This window comes from Vanacampus margaritifer, chromosome 1, assembly GCF_051991255.1.
Source record: "Vanacampus margaritifer isolate UIUO_Vmar chromosome 1, RoL_Vmar_1.0, whole genome shotgun sequence".
NCBI lineage: Eukaryota > Metazoa > Chordata > Actinopteri > Syngnathiformes > Syngnathidae > Vanacampus > Vanacampus margaritifer.
In genome coordinates this window covers 32,437,633-32,450,965 of record NC_135432.1, presented here as the reverse complement: position 1 = coordinate 32,450,965, position 13,333 = coordinate 32,437,633, and the positions used below count along the sequence as shown (strand labels likewise).

The 13,333-nt window shown below is 38.8% G+C and overlaps 1 protein-coding gene across 1 annotated transcript in view; it reads left to right on the top strand.

Moving 5' to 3' along the window:
- Positions 1-13,333, top strand: part of LOC144037412 (acid-sensing ion channel 1-like) — a 48,442-nt gene that overhangs the window by 4,153 nt on the left and 30,956 nt on the right. The window contains exon 2 of the mRNA XM_077548890.1: positions 2,013-2,208. Within this exon, the coding sequence (XP_077405016.1) occupies positions 2,013-2,208 (196 nt within the window). The remainder of the gene's footprint in view (positions 1-2,012; positions 2,209-13,333) is intronic.

The following is a 13,333-nucleotide window of genomic DNA, read 5'->3' as shown; positions in this document are numbered from 1 at the left end:
GTTGGGAATAACGGCGTTTAAACTAACGGCATTGGGTAACTCCGTTTTCTTTTCCCTATATGGACTAAGCTAACGAATTATTCTCCCCATATTTGAAACGCCGTTATCGTTATAGTATGAGAAATGCGTTGCGTTACAATTTATTTATTAGATTCAAGGCTCGAAGTAAGTAAGTAAAAATAAAAAAACGAGTTTCAAAAAATAAAAATAAATGTCGAAAAAACTACAAAAATAAATATAATTAAATATTAATCAATAAATAAAACACTCAAGTTGCAAGTTGTGGTGACAGCGGACAAGATAGTCGTCCAATGCTGGAGTTCTCCAATGCAAGCCGGCGAGACTTACTTGTTTGCTGACCCGCTCACTGGACCAATGAAAGGCAGTTTGCAACGGCGGAGTCCAACCCAAGACACGCTTAGGACTGCCCCCTCATTTGAATAACATTTTGTCCTGGCAGAGCAACTGCAGAGCGTTATTGATTGATATTTAATTCTATTTATATATTAATTTTTATATTTATTTCAACATTTATTTTTTGAATCTCGCTTTATTATTGTTGTATTTATTTTTACCTTTATTTATATATATATATATATATATATATATATATATATATATATATATATATATATATATGTTATTTATTTTAATTTATATATATATTTTTTGTATTTATTTTTTTTACCATATTTTTTTACATCTGTTTTTATTTTCACTTTTAGTCATTCTTTAAAATGTATTTAGTCATTTATTTATTTTTAGCTTTGGCAGTTTTTGTCCTCCATACGAAGTTTCAGGTGACGTCAGCCTGTGATGTACTGTCACTGCAGATGTCGACGGTATGACAAAGCTAATGTTGCAAATTGCCTTGTATTCATGTTAATTTTTTGTTCACTTCCATTTGAGAATGTTTTCAGGCCACTTCTATGTTTGGAGTTAGCATTGTGTCCTGAAGCTGATTGAAAAGCAGTCCAACATATTTATGAGCCAAAGTTAAACACCATATATAAATTCACAGGGTGCACATTACGCACAACAGATATTTACAATAAAATGTCAACATTTATATGATGCTTTCTGAAAGGCCTTTCAATTGTAAGTTAAGTTGGACAAGTGGAATCAAAGTCAAGACTCTTTGGCGAGTCCATTATGCTGCTGTATTATTACAAAAGTGCGCATGGAAAGTCTGCAGCCGATGCATTTACGGCTATTCCACTCCGCTTTGATACATGGCAGCGTAACCAGACATTTATGAGCTCCATTTGATGAAAGGAAACTTCCCGGGGGCCTACCATAATGCTGAGGGTGATGTGGGATATTTGGCTCCCTCGCTCTGTTACTGGCTGGCATTTAGCGCAGGAGAAAGGCGCCTGGTGGCTCGCACCAGACAAATATCAACGACATTTCAATGAATGCCAAATTCCTCAATCAACACTGCGATTAGATGTGGGAGTTAGTGTGATTACTTGGAAAACAGAAAAGTGGGAAGGACATGCAGGCTTAAGGTCAGATCTACTATGCCATTATAGGTGAACAGAAAAAAAGCCTAAAATATTGTGACATTCACACTGATTCCATCATTAAACTACAATAATTTGTATTAATGTACCCAAATTTCAAAGTCAGAGATCTTTTTTTCCACATCACAGTAGTTTTGACACCAATGCAATACATTATTGTGCACGTGATGCTGATTTTTGTATTGATGTTTCTTCCTCATGACCAGATGAATTTTATGGATTTTTTTTATGAAGTCAACAAGAACTATAAATGGATCATTTTGGCTAGTGACAAATTTTGAATCGGATTCTCTGGGGAGCAAGAGAACAAAATGAAATTTGCATGGGGGTGTGGGAGGCTTGTGAGAAAATTGCAGTACTTGAATAAAATACCGTTTTTTTTTTATTATTATTACTCCACACTGCTACTTTGTCTGAACTTTACGCAGTTGACTTCTGAGCAGATGATGAAACGTTAGAACTATATTCGATTGTATTCCCTTTGTGAAGGTATGAGATCCGAGACGTGCATCTTGTGGAGGAGAGCGTTTTGGAGAGCCTGAAGGTCAAAGCGGACTTCCACAACTTCAAGCCGCGACCTTTCAACATGTTGGAATTCTACGACCGCACCGGCCACGACATCAACGACATGCTGCTCTCTTGCCACTTCCACGGCACCGTGTGCAGAGCCGAGGACTTCAAAGTGGTACGTTTGCATATCATTAAAGCCCTTTTGTGACGGTCTTCTTTTCTTTTCATTCTTTTCTTGTGATAGTGGATTGAACTTCATCGTCGCTGTCACAGGACGAAAATCAGTTTAATCGCCTGACGCCCCGAGTTTTTAAGAATTTGTTCTTTTTAAAAAAAAAAAATTCATTCACTGCCATTGACGGATATAAACGTCAAAAATTCATTTGAACTATTTCTATTTGTTTAACATTTTTTCCAACTTTTGTTAACAAGAGTATGAAAACCTAGAATTTTTTCATTGTACATTTAGAACAGATGTCAAATTTGTGAGTAATCATGAGTTAACTAGTGAAGTCATGCGATTAAATACAATTAAAAAATGTAATCGCCTCTTGCCCCTAATTTTTAATAATATACATATATTTTTTACTAAATGTATGGCAATGAATGAGTTAAGTGACCTAGAAAGCCTGTGCGAACACATCTTACACACTATACAAGTGCACAGGATTATGTATTTTCGTTAGAAGGTGTGATATTGGCCAAAGTGGACATGTATGACGTTATTGAAATTGAAATAAATTTGAATACATTTAAATATAAAAATCCTATCAGACTTAGAGTCGTGCTAATTGGACTGATGGTATTGATGTAGAAATAGCATGATTTGATAAGTGGGTGTTCTGAAGATTTGACCTCCTTCACGTCCAAAGTGTTGATATTTGCAATTATTCTGCTGCAATTGGTCACACCTACAACAAATAAATTAGCATTTTTGGGATTATAACGTGCATGCAGAGTACTTGTAAGTCTTGTTGATCTGATGATGTTTTTTGCTGCACAGTTGAGTCAGCCCCTGCGGTCCTGTGCAAATGTTTACACCTGTCTTTTTCATCTTTTCCGTGTTTGTCTCCTCTGCTTGATAGTGGAGTTGTGTATAATTAAGCAGTTGTGGAGTGTAGACGAATACACGGCGCACATGAGTGAAAAGAGAAATACCTTCACTGGAGTGAAACAAGATCAGCCATAAAAGACCTGCTGTGTCTCATAATTTTGTCATTCCACACAAACAGCATTCCCTTTTTGGTTTCAACATTAGAAAATATTAGCAAATTGACACGACATCTCCTCTTGGACTGAGCATAGAAGTGGTTGATTGAGTGGATGAACTTCAGAAATTCTAAATAAAGTGATGAAAATTGGTGTTTCGATACAGTAGCTCAGCTCTAACCATAGACAGGTGTGTTCAGTAATTGTATGCAAGACTTTTTATTTTCCTAATTGTACTTGTATGTTCCTTTGTTTGTTACCAGCGTGACTCAAAAACTACTTAACAGATGTCCAAGTAACTTATAAGCCACACTGCGGTTGCACCCCCTTAAGAGCTCTGTTGTTCCGCTGTGTCTGTGGCTTTATGTGCTGAGGTTTTTTTACCCAGGTTCATACTGTGAAAGCAGCAGAGTTGAGCCTTGATTTTCCCTCCCCCTTCCTTTTATTCATTTATTTTATACTCCACAAAAATATAAAGGCAAGACTTTTGTTTTTGCTTCCATTTTTAGGAGATGTACTCAAAGATCTGAAACTTCTTCCACACACTGATTAGACACCATGATTAGTGCACAGGTGTGCCTTAGACTGGCCACAATAAAAGGCCACTCTGAAAGGTACAGTTTTGTTTTGTTTTAGGGGGGGAGGGTGCTCAAAAAAACAGTCAGTACTGACTCGTTCTCATAAAACCCAGAAAATGTAACAAAACTGCACCTTTCAGAGTGGCCTTTTATTGTGGCCAGTCTAAGGCACACCTGTGTACTAATCATGGTGTCCATTCACCATCTTGATATGGCACACCAGTGATGTGGAATGGATTATCTTGGCAAAGGAGAAGTGCTCACTATCACAGATTTTGAACAATATTTGAGAGAAATGGTGAGATTGTGTATGTAGAACAGAGGTGGGCAAACTCAGTCCTCAAGACCGGGTCCGGTTTTGGTTTTGGAGGTTTCCCTGCTGCAACGCAGCTGATTCCAATCAACAGGATCGTTACCAAGCTTATGCAGAGCTTACTGATGAGCTGATCATATATCAGCTGTGTTGGAGAAGGGAAACATCCAAAACCTGCAGGATTCCGGCCCTCGAGGACCGAGTGTGCCCACTTCTGATGTAGAAGAAGTTTTAGATCTTTGAGTTCATCTCAATGGGAGCAAAAACAAAAGTGTTGACTTTATATTTTTGTTGAGTATTTATTTATTTATTTTCATTGAAGAAACTCAAGGCACTGAAAGGCGACCCACCACGCTTCCTGTTCTGTTTTACACTGTTGGTCATTGCTGTTTCCGTGTTTCTTGGACGCATTGTGACTGAGAGAATTATGGCAATTCAAATCTGAGTCTGCATCTGAATTGAAAGGCAAAAAGTTGTAAGGTATGAGAATATTTTTTTTTTGCCATAATGCTATTAATTATTAGGTGTAGTATTGTGGTATAATTTGTTATTTTCACAAGGGCACTCATACTTGAAGAATATAGTTAATTTTGCTGGCATAATTTTTTGGGGCACCGTTTATTTTATTTTATTTATTTTATTATCTCATTCACTGCTGTATTGTAGTGTATTCACATACACTAACTAAATCTTTAGAAATTAGTCTAACATTTTTTCCACTTTTTTTAACAAGAATATGAAAACCTAGAAAAAAATGATTGTACATTTAGGACAGATATAAAATTTGTGATTAATCGTGAGTTAACTATTGAAGCCATGCAATTAATTATAATTAAAAAAAATTGATCGCCCGACGCGATTAAAAAAAAGAGAAAAGGTTATTAAAAATTAGTGGCGTCAGGCGATTAAAAAATCTAACCGTGATTTTTTTACGTCTATAGCCGTCAATGGCAGTGAATGAGTTAACAGCAGGTGCCCGTATTGATGCAACCCAACCATTTTCTTTTTTAATCTGGCCTTGGAACCTATGGTGACTGCCAGGTACTGGGCCACTGGCCAGCTATTGAACATATAGCAATTTAATAAAATGCAGCTTTATAGTCCATTACACCATCAGTACACTTGAAAGCAATAATGAAAGCATGAAATTGAATCAAAGCGCAGATGCAAGGTTGGGGTTGATGCTCGGCTGAGTCCCCCCCGTGTTTGTGATGTGCTTGACTGGCCAAAGTCTTCAAACTTTAAGACTCATTAACCTTTTCTTCTCATTTGAGACGAATGTATAATTCATGTGAAAAACATGCACGTAAGCTGGCAGCCTGTCTACTGTGATCGAGTCATTCCAGTGGTCTTTGAAGAGGAAATTACATTTGTTCAGAACACAGAGGGAGAGGAGAGGTGCTTCCCCTGGAGCGCTTGAGGCCTGTATTTCCCTCTAACTACCCTTTGTTGGCTAAATCTGTGCAGAGTTCTCCAACATGTACTCCCTTTGAAGACGCCTTTGATGCAATGCATTGGTAATCTATTCATTGTTTTGTTTGCGCAGTGTGTGATAAACGAAGAAAGATAGGTGTCCTAGTAGACTTTTCTTTGTGCATAGATCAAAAGGGGGGAAAGAGGCTGATAAGACATTTTGAAACATTTGCATCAAGAGTCCGAGATAGATGCTGGACTTGCATGTTAATACTAGTCAGCTCTTCCACCTTGAACTTAGAATCCAAGTCAAGGATGAAAAATTGGACACAAGTCTTTTATTTTTGAATGAGACTAATAGTCAGAAGGTTATTGATGACTCCGTGACAGAGCAAATTGTTGTCTATTACGCTACGTGACGTGTAGCAAATTGACAAGTAGTCTGCCTTCAGTCTAAAGTCAATTGGGACAGTTCCAGCTCCCCGCGGCCCTGAACAGGATATGCGCTACGGAAAAAAGATGGATGGATTCTTTGTCTGTTTTTGGAGAATGATGAAATGTCAAATCGCAAGTCTAAATCAAGTCTTGTATTTTAAGCTAACCTAAGACAAGTACGTCTGTGATCTTTTGGCTTTGTTTGTATACTCAGTCCAAAATCCTATTGCCAACTCATATCCTGCTTGAAATCCAAACAGCAGAATCACCTCAATTCCATCAAACCGCATGTGACATGAGATGAGATTGAATTCAAGTTCTTAGTGCTTCTTTAATCCAGACACTGTGGTCTCACAAACTGTTTAACAGAGAATGTAACATTCATTCATTCTGAGATCTTGTAACCCTTAATACAACACACATGCAACACTGACATGACGATAGAGATGGACATGTTTGGGTGCAATAACAGAGCTGATGAAGAAACGATGGTAGAAGACACGAATCACCACTAGTTGTTACTACGTATGTGGATGTTTCCAAACCTCTCGGTTTCAGCACTGCAATTTAACAGCCATATTATTATAGCTCAGTGTTGCATTATGCATAGTTCCGTGTTTGTATTCAGCATTCATATTGATGCTTGTGTTGTTATTATCATGTGTGTATATTTATACAGCACACACAATTCCCAGTGGGAACATCCCCTTGACATAATGCATTTGCTAGCCCCTAACCCTTAACCATCATAACTGATTCCCTAATCCTAACCCTCATCCAAATCCCAACCAAAACCTAATTCAAACCTAAACTCTAAAACCAAGTCTTGAGTCGTGAGGACCGGCCAAAATGACCCCACAAAGCACCTGTGGTCCCCACAATGGTAGTAAAAACCCAGAATATGGTCCTCACAAGACAACACACTCACACACACAATGGAATGGAATCAGATTCCATTGCACTAGCCTTTATCTTTAAAGCAAGAGTAAAAAATATGTATATATATATATATATATATACCATAAGTGGTTCCTGAAGCTTCATTTATGTCAAGCACTTCCTTATGACTGTAATTCTTCAAAGCATACCATTTTTATCTGCATTCCTGCATTTGATTTGATGACGTAACAGTTGTTTTCCATGCCTAAGAAATTGTCAATTATGTGTCATTATTTATCATTAAACAAGTAATGTTGCTGCGATGGCATGAGACAAATCCAATGGACCCCTGACAAACGCAAATGTCAAATGACGATGCGGAATAATCAGCAGTGCTAATATATTCTGTGGTGATGAAATAACCCGACTAAGGTCACACTCAACATGACGCACAAGTCTGGTTTTCAGATTGAGTGTTTGGCCCCAGTGGGAATCATCTTAAAACTAGACTGAGGGATCCTGCGGTCATCTCTGCCTTTGCTTGGAGCTGGAAATGAAGCACGCTCCTTGGAGAGGGGGGCTTCCGTTGTATTTCCTTCAGATGTGATGGTTCGAAGGGACAGATGTGATGCAGCCCACTAGCAACACTGCGCAGCGGCTTTTGGGTCAGCACAGCTGCGCTTCCTGGCTCCTGAACGCCCTACCACAGATAAAGTTATGTCACCTCTCAGTCGGGGTGTTTATCCTCATTCTGTCCCCTCGTGCCCTCGCCCGTCTTCAGCTGCGTTCCGCATTCCTACTTCGTCGACTGTGCAGCGAATCCTTCACGTCAGCCCCCATGGGCATGACAATCCTCATTATGTTTTCATGTCATGCTCTTGACTCCCTCTCTTCATCTCATACCCTTCCCTTTGTTCTCTTCGTTCGAAAATGACGTCCCCTTTTTCAATTAGGAGTTAAGGGCTTTGGACGCAGAAAAAAATCTTAATAAATCCATTCATCCATCCTTTTTCTGCAGCCTGTTCAGGGTCCTTGGGAGCTGGAGCCTATCCCAGCAGACTCAGTGTGAAAGGCGGACTACACATCCTAGACTGGTCGACAGAAAGTCCCGAAAGAACCAGACCGCCATTCACACTGGAACAGAGTTGGAACTAAATCCATTCTGCTTGGACCAATCACTAACTTTTCTCTTAACTCATTCACTGCCATTGACGGCTATAAACGTCAAAAATTCATTTGAACTATTTGTATTAGTTTAAAAAAAAAAAAAATCCCCTTTTGTTGACAAGAGTATGAAAACCTAGATTTTTTTATTGTTCATTTAGAACAGATATGAAATTTGTAATCAATAGCGAGTTAACTACTGAAGTCATGTGATTAATTACGATTAAAAACTTTAATCGTCTGACGCCCCGAATTTTTAATAATATTTTCGTTCTTTTTTTAATTCATTCACTGCCGTTGACGGCTATACACGTCAAAAATTCATTTGAACTATTTCTATTAGTTAAAAAAAAAAATCCACTTTTGTTTACAAGAGTATGAAAACCTAGAATTTTTTATTGTACATTTAGAACAGATATGACATTTTTAATCAATCGCGAGTTAACTACTGAAATCATACGATTAATTATGATTAAAAACTTTAACCGCCTGCGATTGGCTGCCAACCAGTTCAGGATGTACCCCACCTACTGCCCGGAGCCAGCTGGGATAGGCTCCAGTGCCCCCCCTTGTGAGGAAAAGCGGTTAAGAAAATGGATGGATGGATTGATGAACTTTAATCGCCTGACGCCCCAAATTTTTAATAATATTAACTTTCTTTTTTTTAATTCATTCACTGCCATTGACGGCTATAAACGTCAAAAAATAATTTGAACTATTTCTATTAGTTTAACATTTATTTTCACTTTTGTTTACAAGAGTATGAAAACCTAGAATTGTTTATTGTACATTTAGAACAGATATACAATTTGTGATTAATCGTGAGTTAACTAGTGAAGTCATGCGATTAATTACAATTTTAGAAAAGCGGCCAAGAAAATGGATGGATGAATCGCCTCTTGCCCCTAATTTAATAATCTTTTTTTATTGAATTTATGGCAGTGAATGAGTTAATAAAGTTATTAGGCAGCAAATATTTCCAACATTCTCGTAAATGTTCATTTCCCAGCACGCTCTTGATAAACACAACACACGTGACGGATTAAAGTCATATTTGGCCACATGCTGAACTTTGACTATTTAGTGCTGACTACCAGCAAAGAGTCATCGTCAGCTGAAGCAACCACATTTCCTAAATCAGCAGGTGACTACTCGGGGGCTCATAAAGGAGACTAATCTTATGTACAAAAGGCATCTGTCAGCAGTGGGACTATTAAATGCAGCAAGAGTTTCAATTTGACTTCACCAAGCGTGTTTTAAAACAGGACTGATATCACTTGTTTCATTTGTTTTCTCCGTGCTTGTTAATTCGACAAACACCCGCAGTCTTTAGGGGACGATGAGCAAGCATTCATGGTGTAATTTCAAGTAAATAGTGGATGAATATTAGGAGATTAGGCTCCATGGATTTTGGAGTGACTTTCCCTGTCAAGTAACAGGAATGCATAAGATTCGGGCCTGGTCTGCTGACTCCTTGGAGGTGACTTGTAACAGTGATAACATTTTTACTATTTGTTTTCAAACAAAGGTAAAATTCAAACCCTAGTCATCTAACACAAGACGAATGCTGCTAGTTTCCACGTATAAATTACTTGTGTGAGACTTAGTTTGTCCACACATAAGAAAAAAATGGAACACTGGAAAAGCTAGACCTTATTTCATTAGAATAGGGTGATCAGCTATCCCGCTTTAAGCGGGAAAGTCCCTCATTTTGAGCCTCCTGTCCAGATTCACAGCAGATTTCGCCAGGCCAATTGTTTTGTCAATTAATACGACTAACTACATCTAATGGCTAACAGTCTTTATACGGGAACTAGAAGCACTTCCTGCTTCTGCGTCTATGAATAATGGGAAATGTAGTCCTACCAGCCTAAAGCCTGGGTCACACAGCAAGACTTAAAAATTTTCGTCCGACTTCCAAACTCTGAGAGACACCACACATGTAAAGAAAAAAATCACGGGAGTAACAGTTTTGAACATTACCGTGTACACACGAGCCGAGTTCATTCATGAATGTGACGGGAAGTCTCGCAAAACCTCTCGAGATTAAACGTGACTTCCGAGTCAACAAACATGCCGGACCAGTCGCGATACTTCCTGGTTTTCAGCCAAAAAAGCGGCATAAAATAAAAGGTAATAATCTACTCCAGTCTGACTCGCCAATGCTAATTAGTGCTCTACTCACGGCACTTTTATCACTCAAAAAAACGGTTCCACACTACAAAAAAAAATACTTTTATTGGAATAACTTGATCGTGACTTTTTCCTTCTACTCTCTAATGTGGCTACAACTTAAAAGTGTATCAGACCGCATGGAACCACAAAGCCCCTAAGTGGCCAAATCGGGTACAACATGAACAGCGCTCCCAATAAAGGGACACACAAAAAGGGAAGACAGTATAAAATAATTTAAATAAAATCAATTTGGGGGCATTTAAAATCGATTCTGAATCGTACTAAATGAGAATCGCGATTCTAATGAGAGTCGATTTTTTCGGCACATCCCTGTTTAATGGTCAATCAAGATATCATTTAGCATTAGTTAAAGCAATAACAACCAGACTGACTAGCGATTACATTTTTTATACAATAAATTCAAAATTTTAATAATTTGGAAAATCTGGTCATCCTACTTTAGATGTACTTGCCACATAAAACACAATAAAGAATCCAAACCGCCATGATTGTTGTTGAGTAGTATGAGCATGTCAATATGAACTCTTTTGACATTCAAGCCAGCAAATGTAAATACAAATAAGCTTCTTTCAGTAGCGGTATTAGCCTGTGTGCTAACTTCACTGGCCTGGATTAACTCACTCCATTCGATTTTCATCAGTGTGCAGACAATTAACGCCGCTTGGCGGATATAGGCCTACACTGATTTCATGTTCGTTGGGGGCGAACAGCACCTCTTCTAGTTCAAACCCAGTAGTCCACTCCATTTTACAATTGTGAACGATTAATTATACACAATCGCCAGAATTCCAAACTGTCGATAAATCAACTAAATAGTTATCGTGGCCATCCGTATAGTCTTGGTATGGTAACAACTGTATGATTTTTAAAGACCACCATTTCAGGGATGTCAATATAATCACCCCAAAATAACCCAATCTCATCAAGTTGTGTATTTCGGTGATCTCACATCTTCATAGCTATAATTGTCATTTTCATAACTGCTAGAGGACAGGAAATGAGTGTACCAGCCATGTGTACCTGTTGAACTATTTTGAGTGTAAAATCCACACCAATGAGCTCAATCAAATGATCTGAACTTGAAGGTCATGTTGTTAAAAGGCGGACATCTCCATAACTCCAGCTGCTTTCTAGACGGATCCGTAATGCTGCTCAAGCACGCTCTATTTGCCCAAACCAGTGAGGGGAGGGGAGGGGATGCTTTTTATAAAGGCATTTTGGACCGAGTGATGCTGAAAATAGCTCAAGTGGTCTGCATTGCTCTGCCCATGGTTTATTTATTTTGAGGTTTAGTGCAGGTGACTCTGCTGGTCCGGGCTCTGTGTTTGCTGACAAGAGGCTTCAGTGACACGCTGGACTGCGGGATGACGCGACGATCCCAGCGAGTCACCTCACCTCAAAATCAGCTCAATAATTCCCGATGAAATAAAGTGGCAGGGTGACGCAGTGTGTCTGATTTCACTGACCAGCATGATGAGCTTTTCCTGTTGGTACCCTCTGAGTGTTGCCAAGGTCACCATGTCAGTCTGAATCGCAATCATGACAGGCTGTGTGTTTCAATATTTCACTCGGTGTGAATGGGAGATCACTTTAATGACACGCAGCAGCAAGCCGCTGCCTAACAGAGTGGAAGGAATGAAGCTTTGTAACGGGAATTTAAGGGAGAGAGTAAGAACATCGGTGTGGTTAAAATGGGTTATCCGGTTAGCTGCACAGGCACGCCTGCTGTTTTACTTCTGTTTGGACTTGGCGAGAGGGAATTATAGCTTGCTGTGTTTGGACCAACAAGCAAACCTGTGATAATTGTACAAAACCCTCCCCGTGTGGAAAGGTGGCATACTTAGACTTAATGAGAACAGACAGTTAGGAACAGGTGAGCATTTTACTGACACTAGTTTGGTGAGAGAAATCTGAAAAAGGAAAGAAAGAGGGGGATTTAGCTGCAGGCGAATATTAAGAGTTATAATTAGGATTTGAATAGGAGGAGAAAGCACGGGGAGATTAGGACAAGGAAAGCTCTCTGCATGTTCATCGGACTCTAGCATAATGAGCCCTTTGATTTTATTATGCAGCAAGTGCCATCCCAAAACTCTAGCTTACATTAACTGAACTTACAAATGTCGACGGGAAAGCTATGGCCAAAGCGCTCACACTGGAACCAAACTCACACAGATCAACAATAGCAGGAACAGCCTCACCAGAGATTGACACACTGATTAGTATTTCCTCGATGTGCCCTTTCACTTTTATATCAGCCTCAGCTTGGCATTTCCTCTGCAATTACTGAGCGAATCTGTTTGCCCGGCTTGGCCTGCAGCCTGAGTTTGGCCCACTGTTATTTTGAATCTCGTATTTCTCGTATTTACATAATTCGCAAGTGGAGAGCTTGCACTTTTCTTTTAAATGTACTTTGCACACACCAGTCTTCTGAAATGGACTCCATCGAGTCCTTCTGCCACATCGACCACATACCTTTCTCTACGCTGAATTTAAAGGGAATGAGGGGAGCCGCTTCCATTGGATGTCAATCAAGTGTGCTGTATTCCCTCCCACAATAGCGCAAAGCTATTTTTCTGTTCAGGAATGCCACATGACTATATTTCGACATCTTCATTAACTCATTCACTGCCATTGACGACTATAGACGTCAAAAATTCATGTGAACTTTTTCTATTAGTTTAACTTTTTTTCCCATTTCATTAATTTTTTTATGAAAACCTAGAGAAAAAAATGATTGTACATTTTTTACAGATATAAAATTTGTGATTAATCATGATTCAACTATTGAAGTCATGCGATAAATTATACAAATATACAAATCGTCTGACACCACTTATTTTTAATTAAAATAATTCAATTAGGGGTCAGGCGATTACATTTTTTTATTGTAATTAATCACATGACTTCACTAGCTAACTTATGATTAACTCTTTGACTGCCAGACGTTTTCAGAAACCGGATGTCGCCAGTGCCAGCCGATTTAAGCATTTTGACTGATCTTTCAAGGTCCACAGAAAATGTTGAGTTTGGACTATGGAAACACACATACTACCAAATGAAAGATTGAACTCTCATCTTTCATCAGAAAAAAAAGTTTGTTTCTACCCTATTTC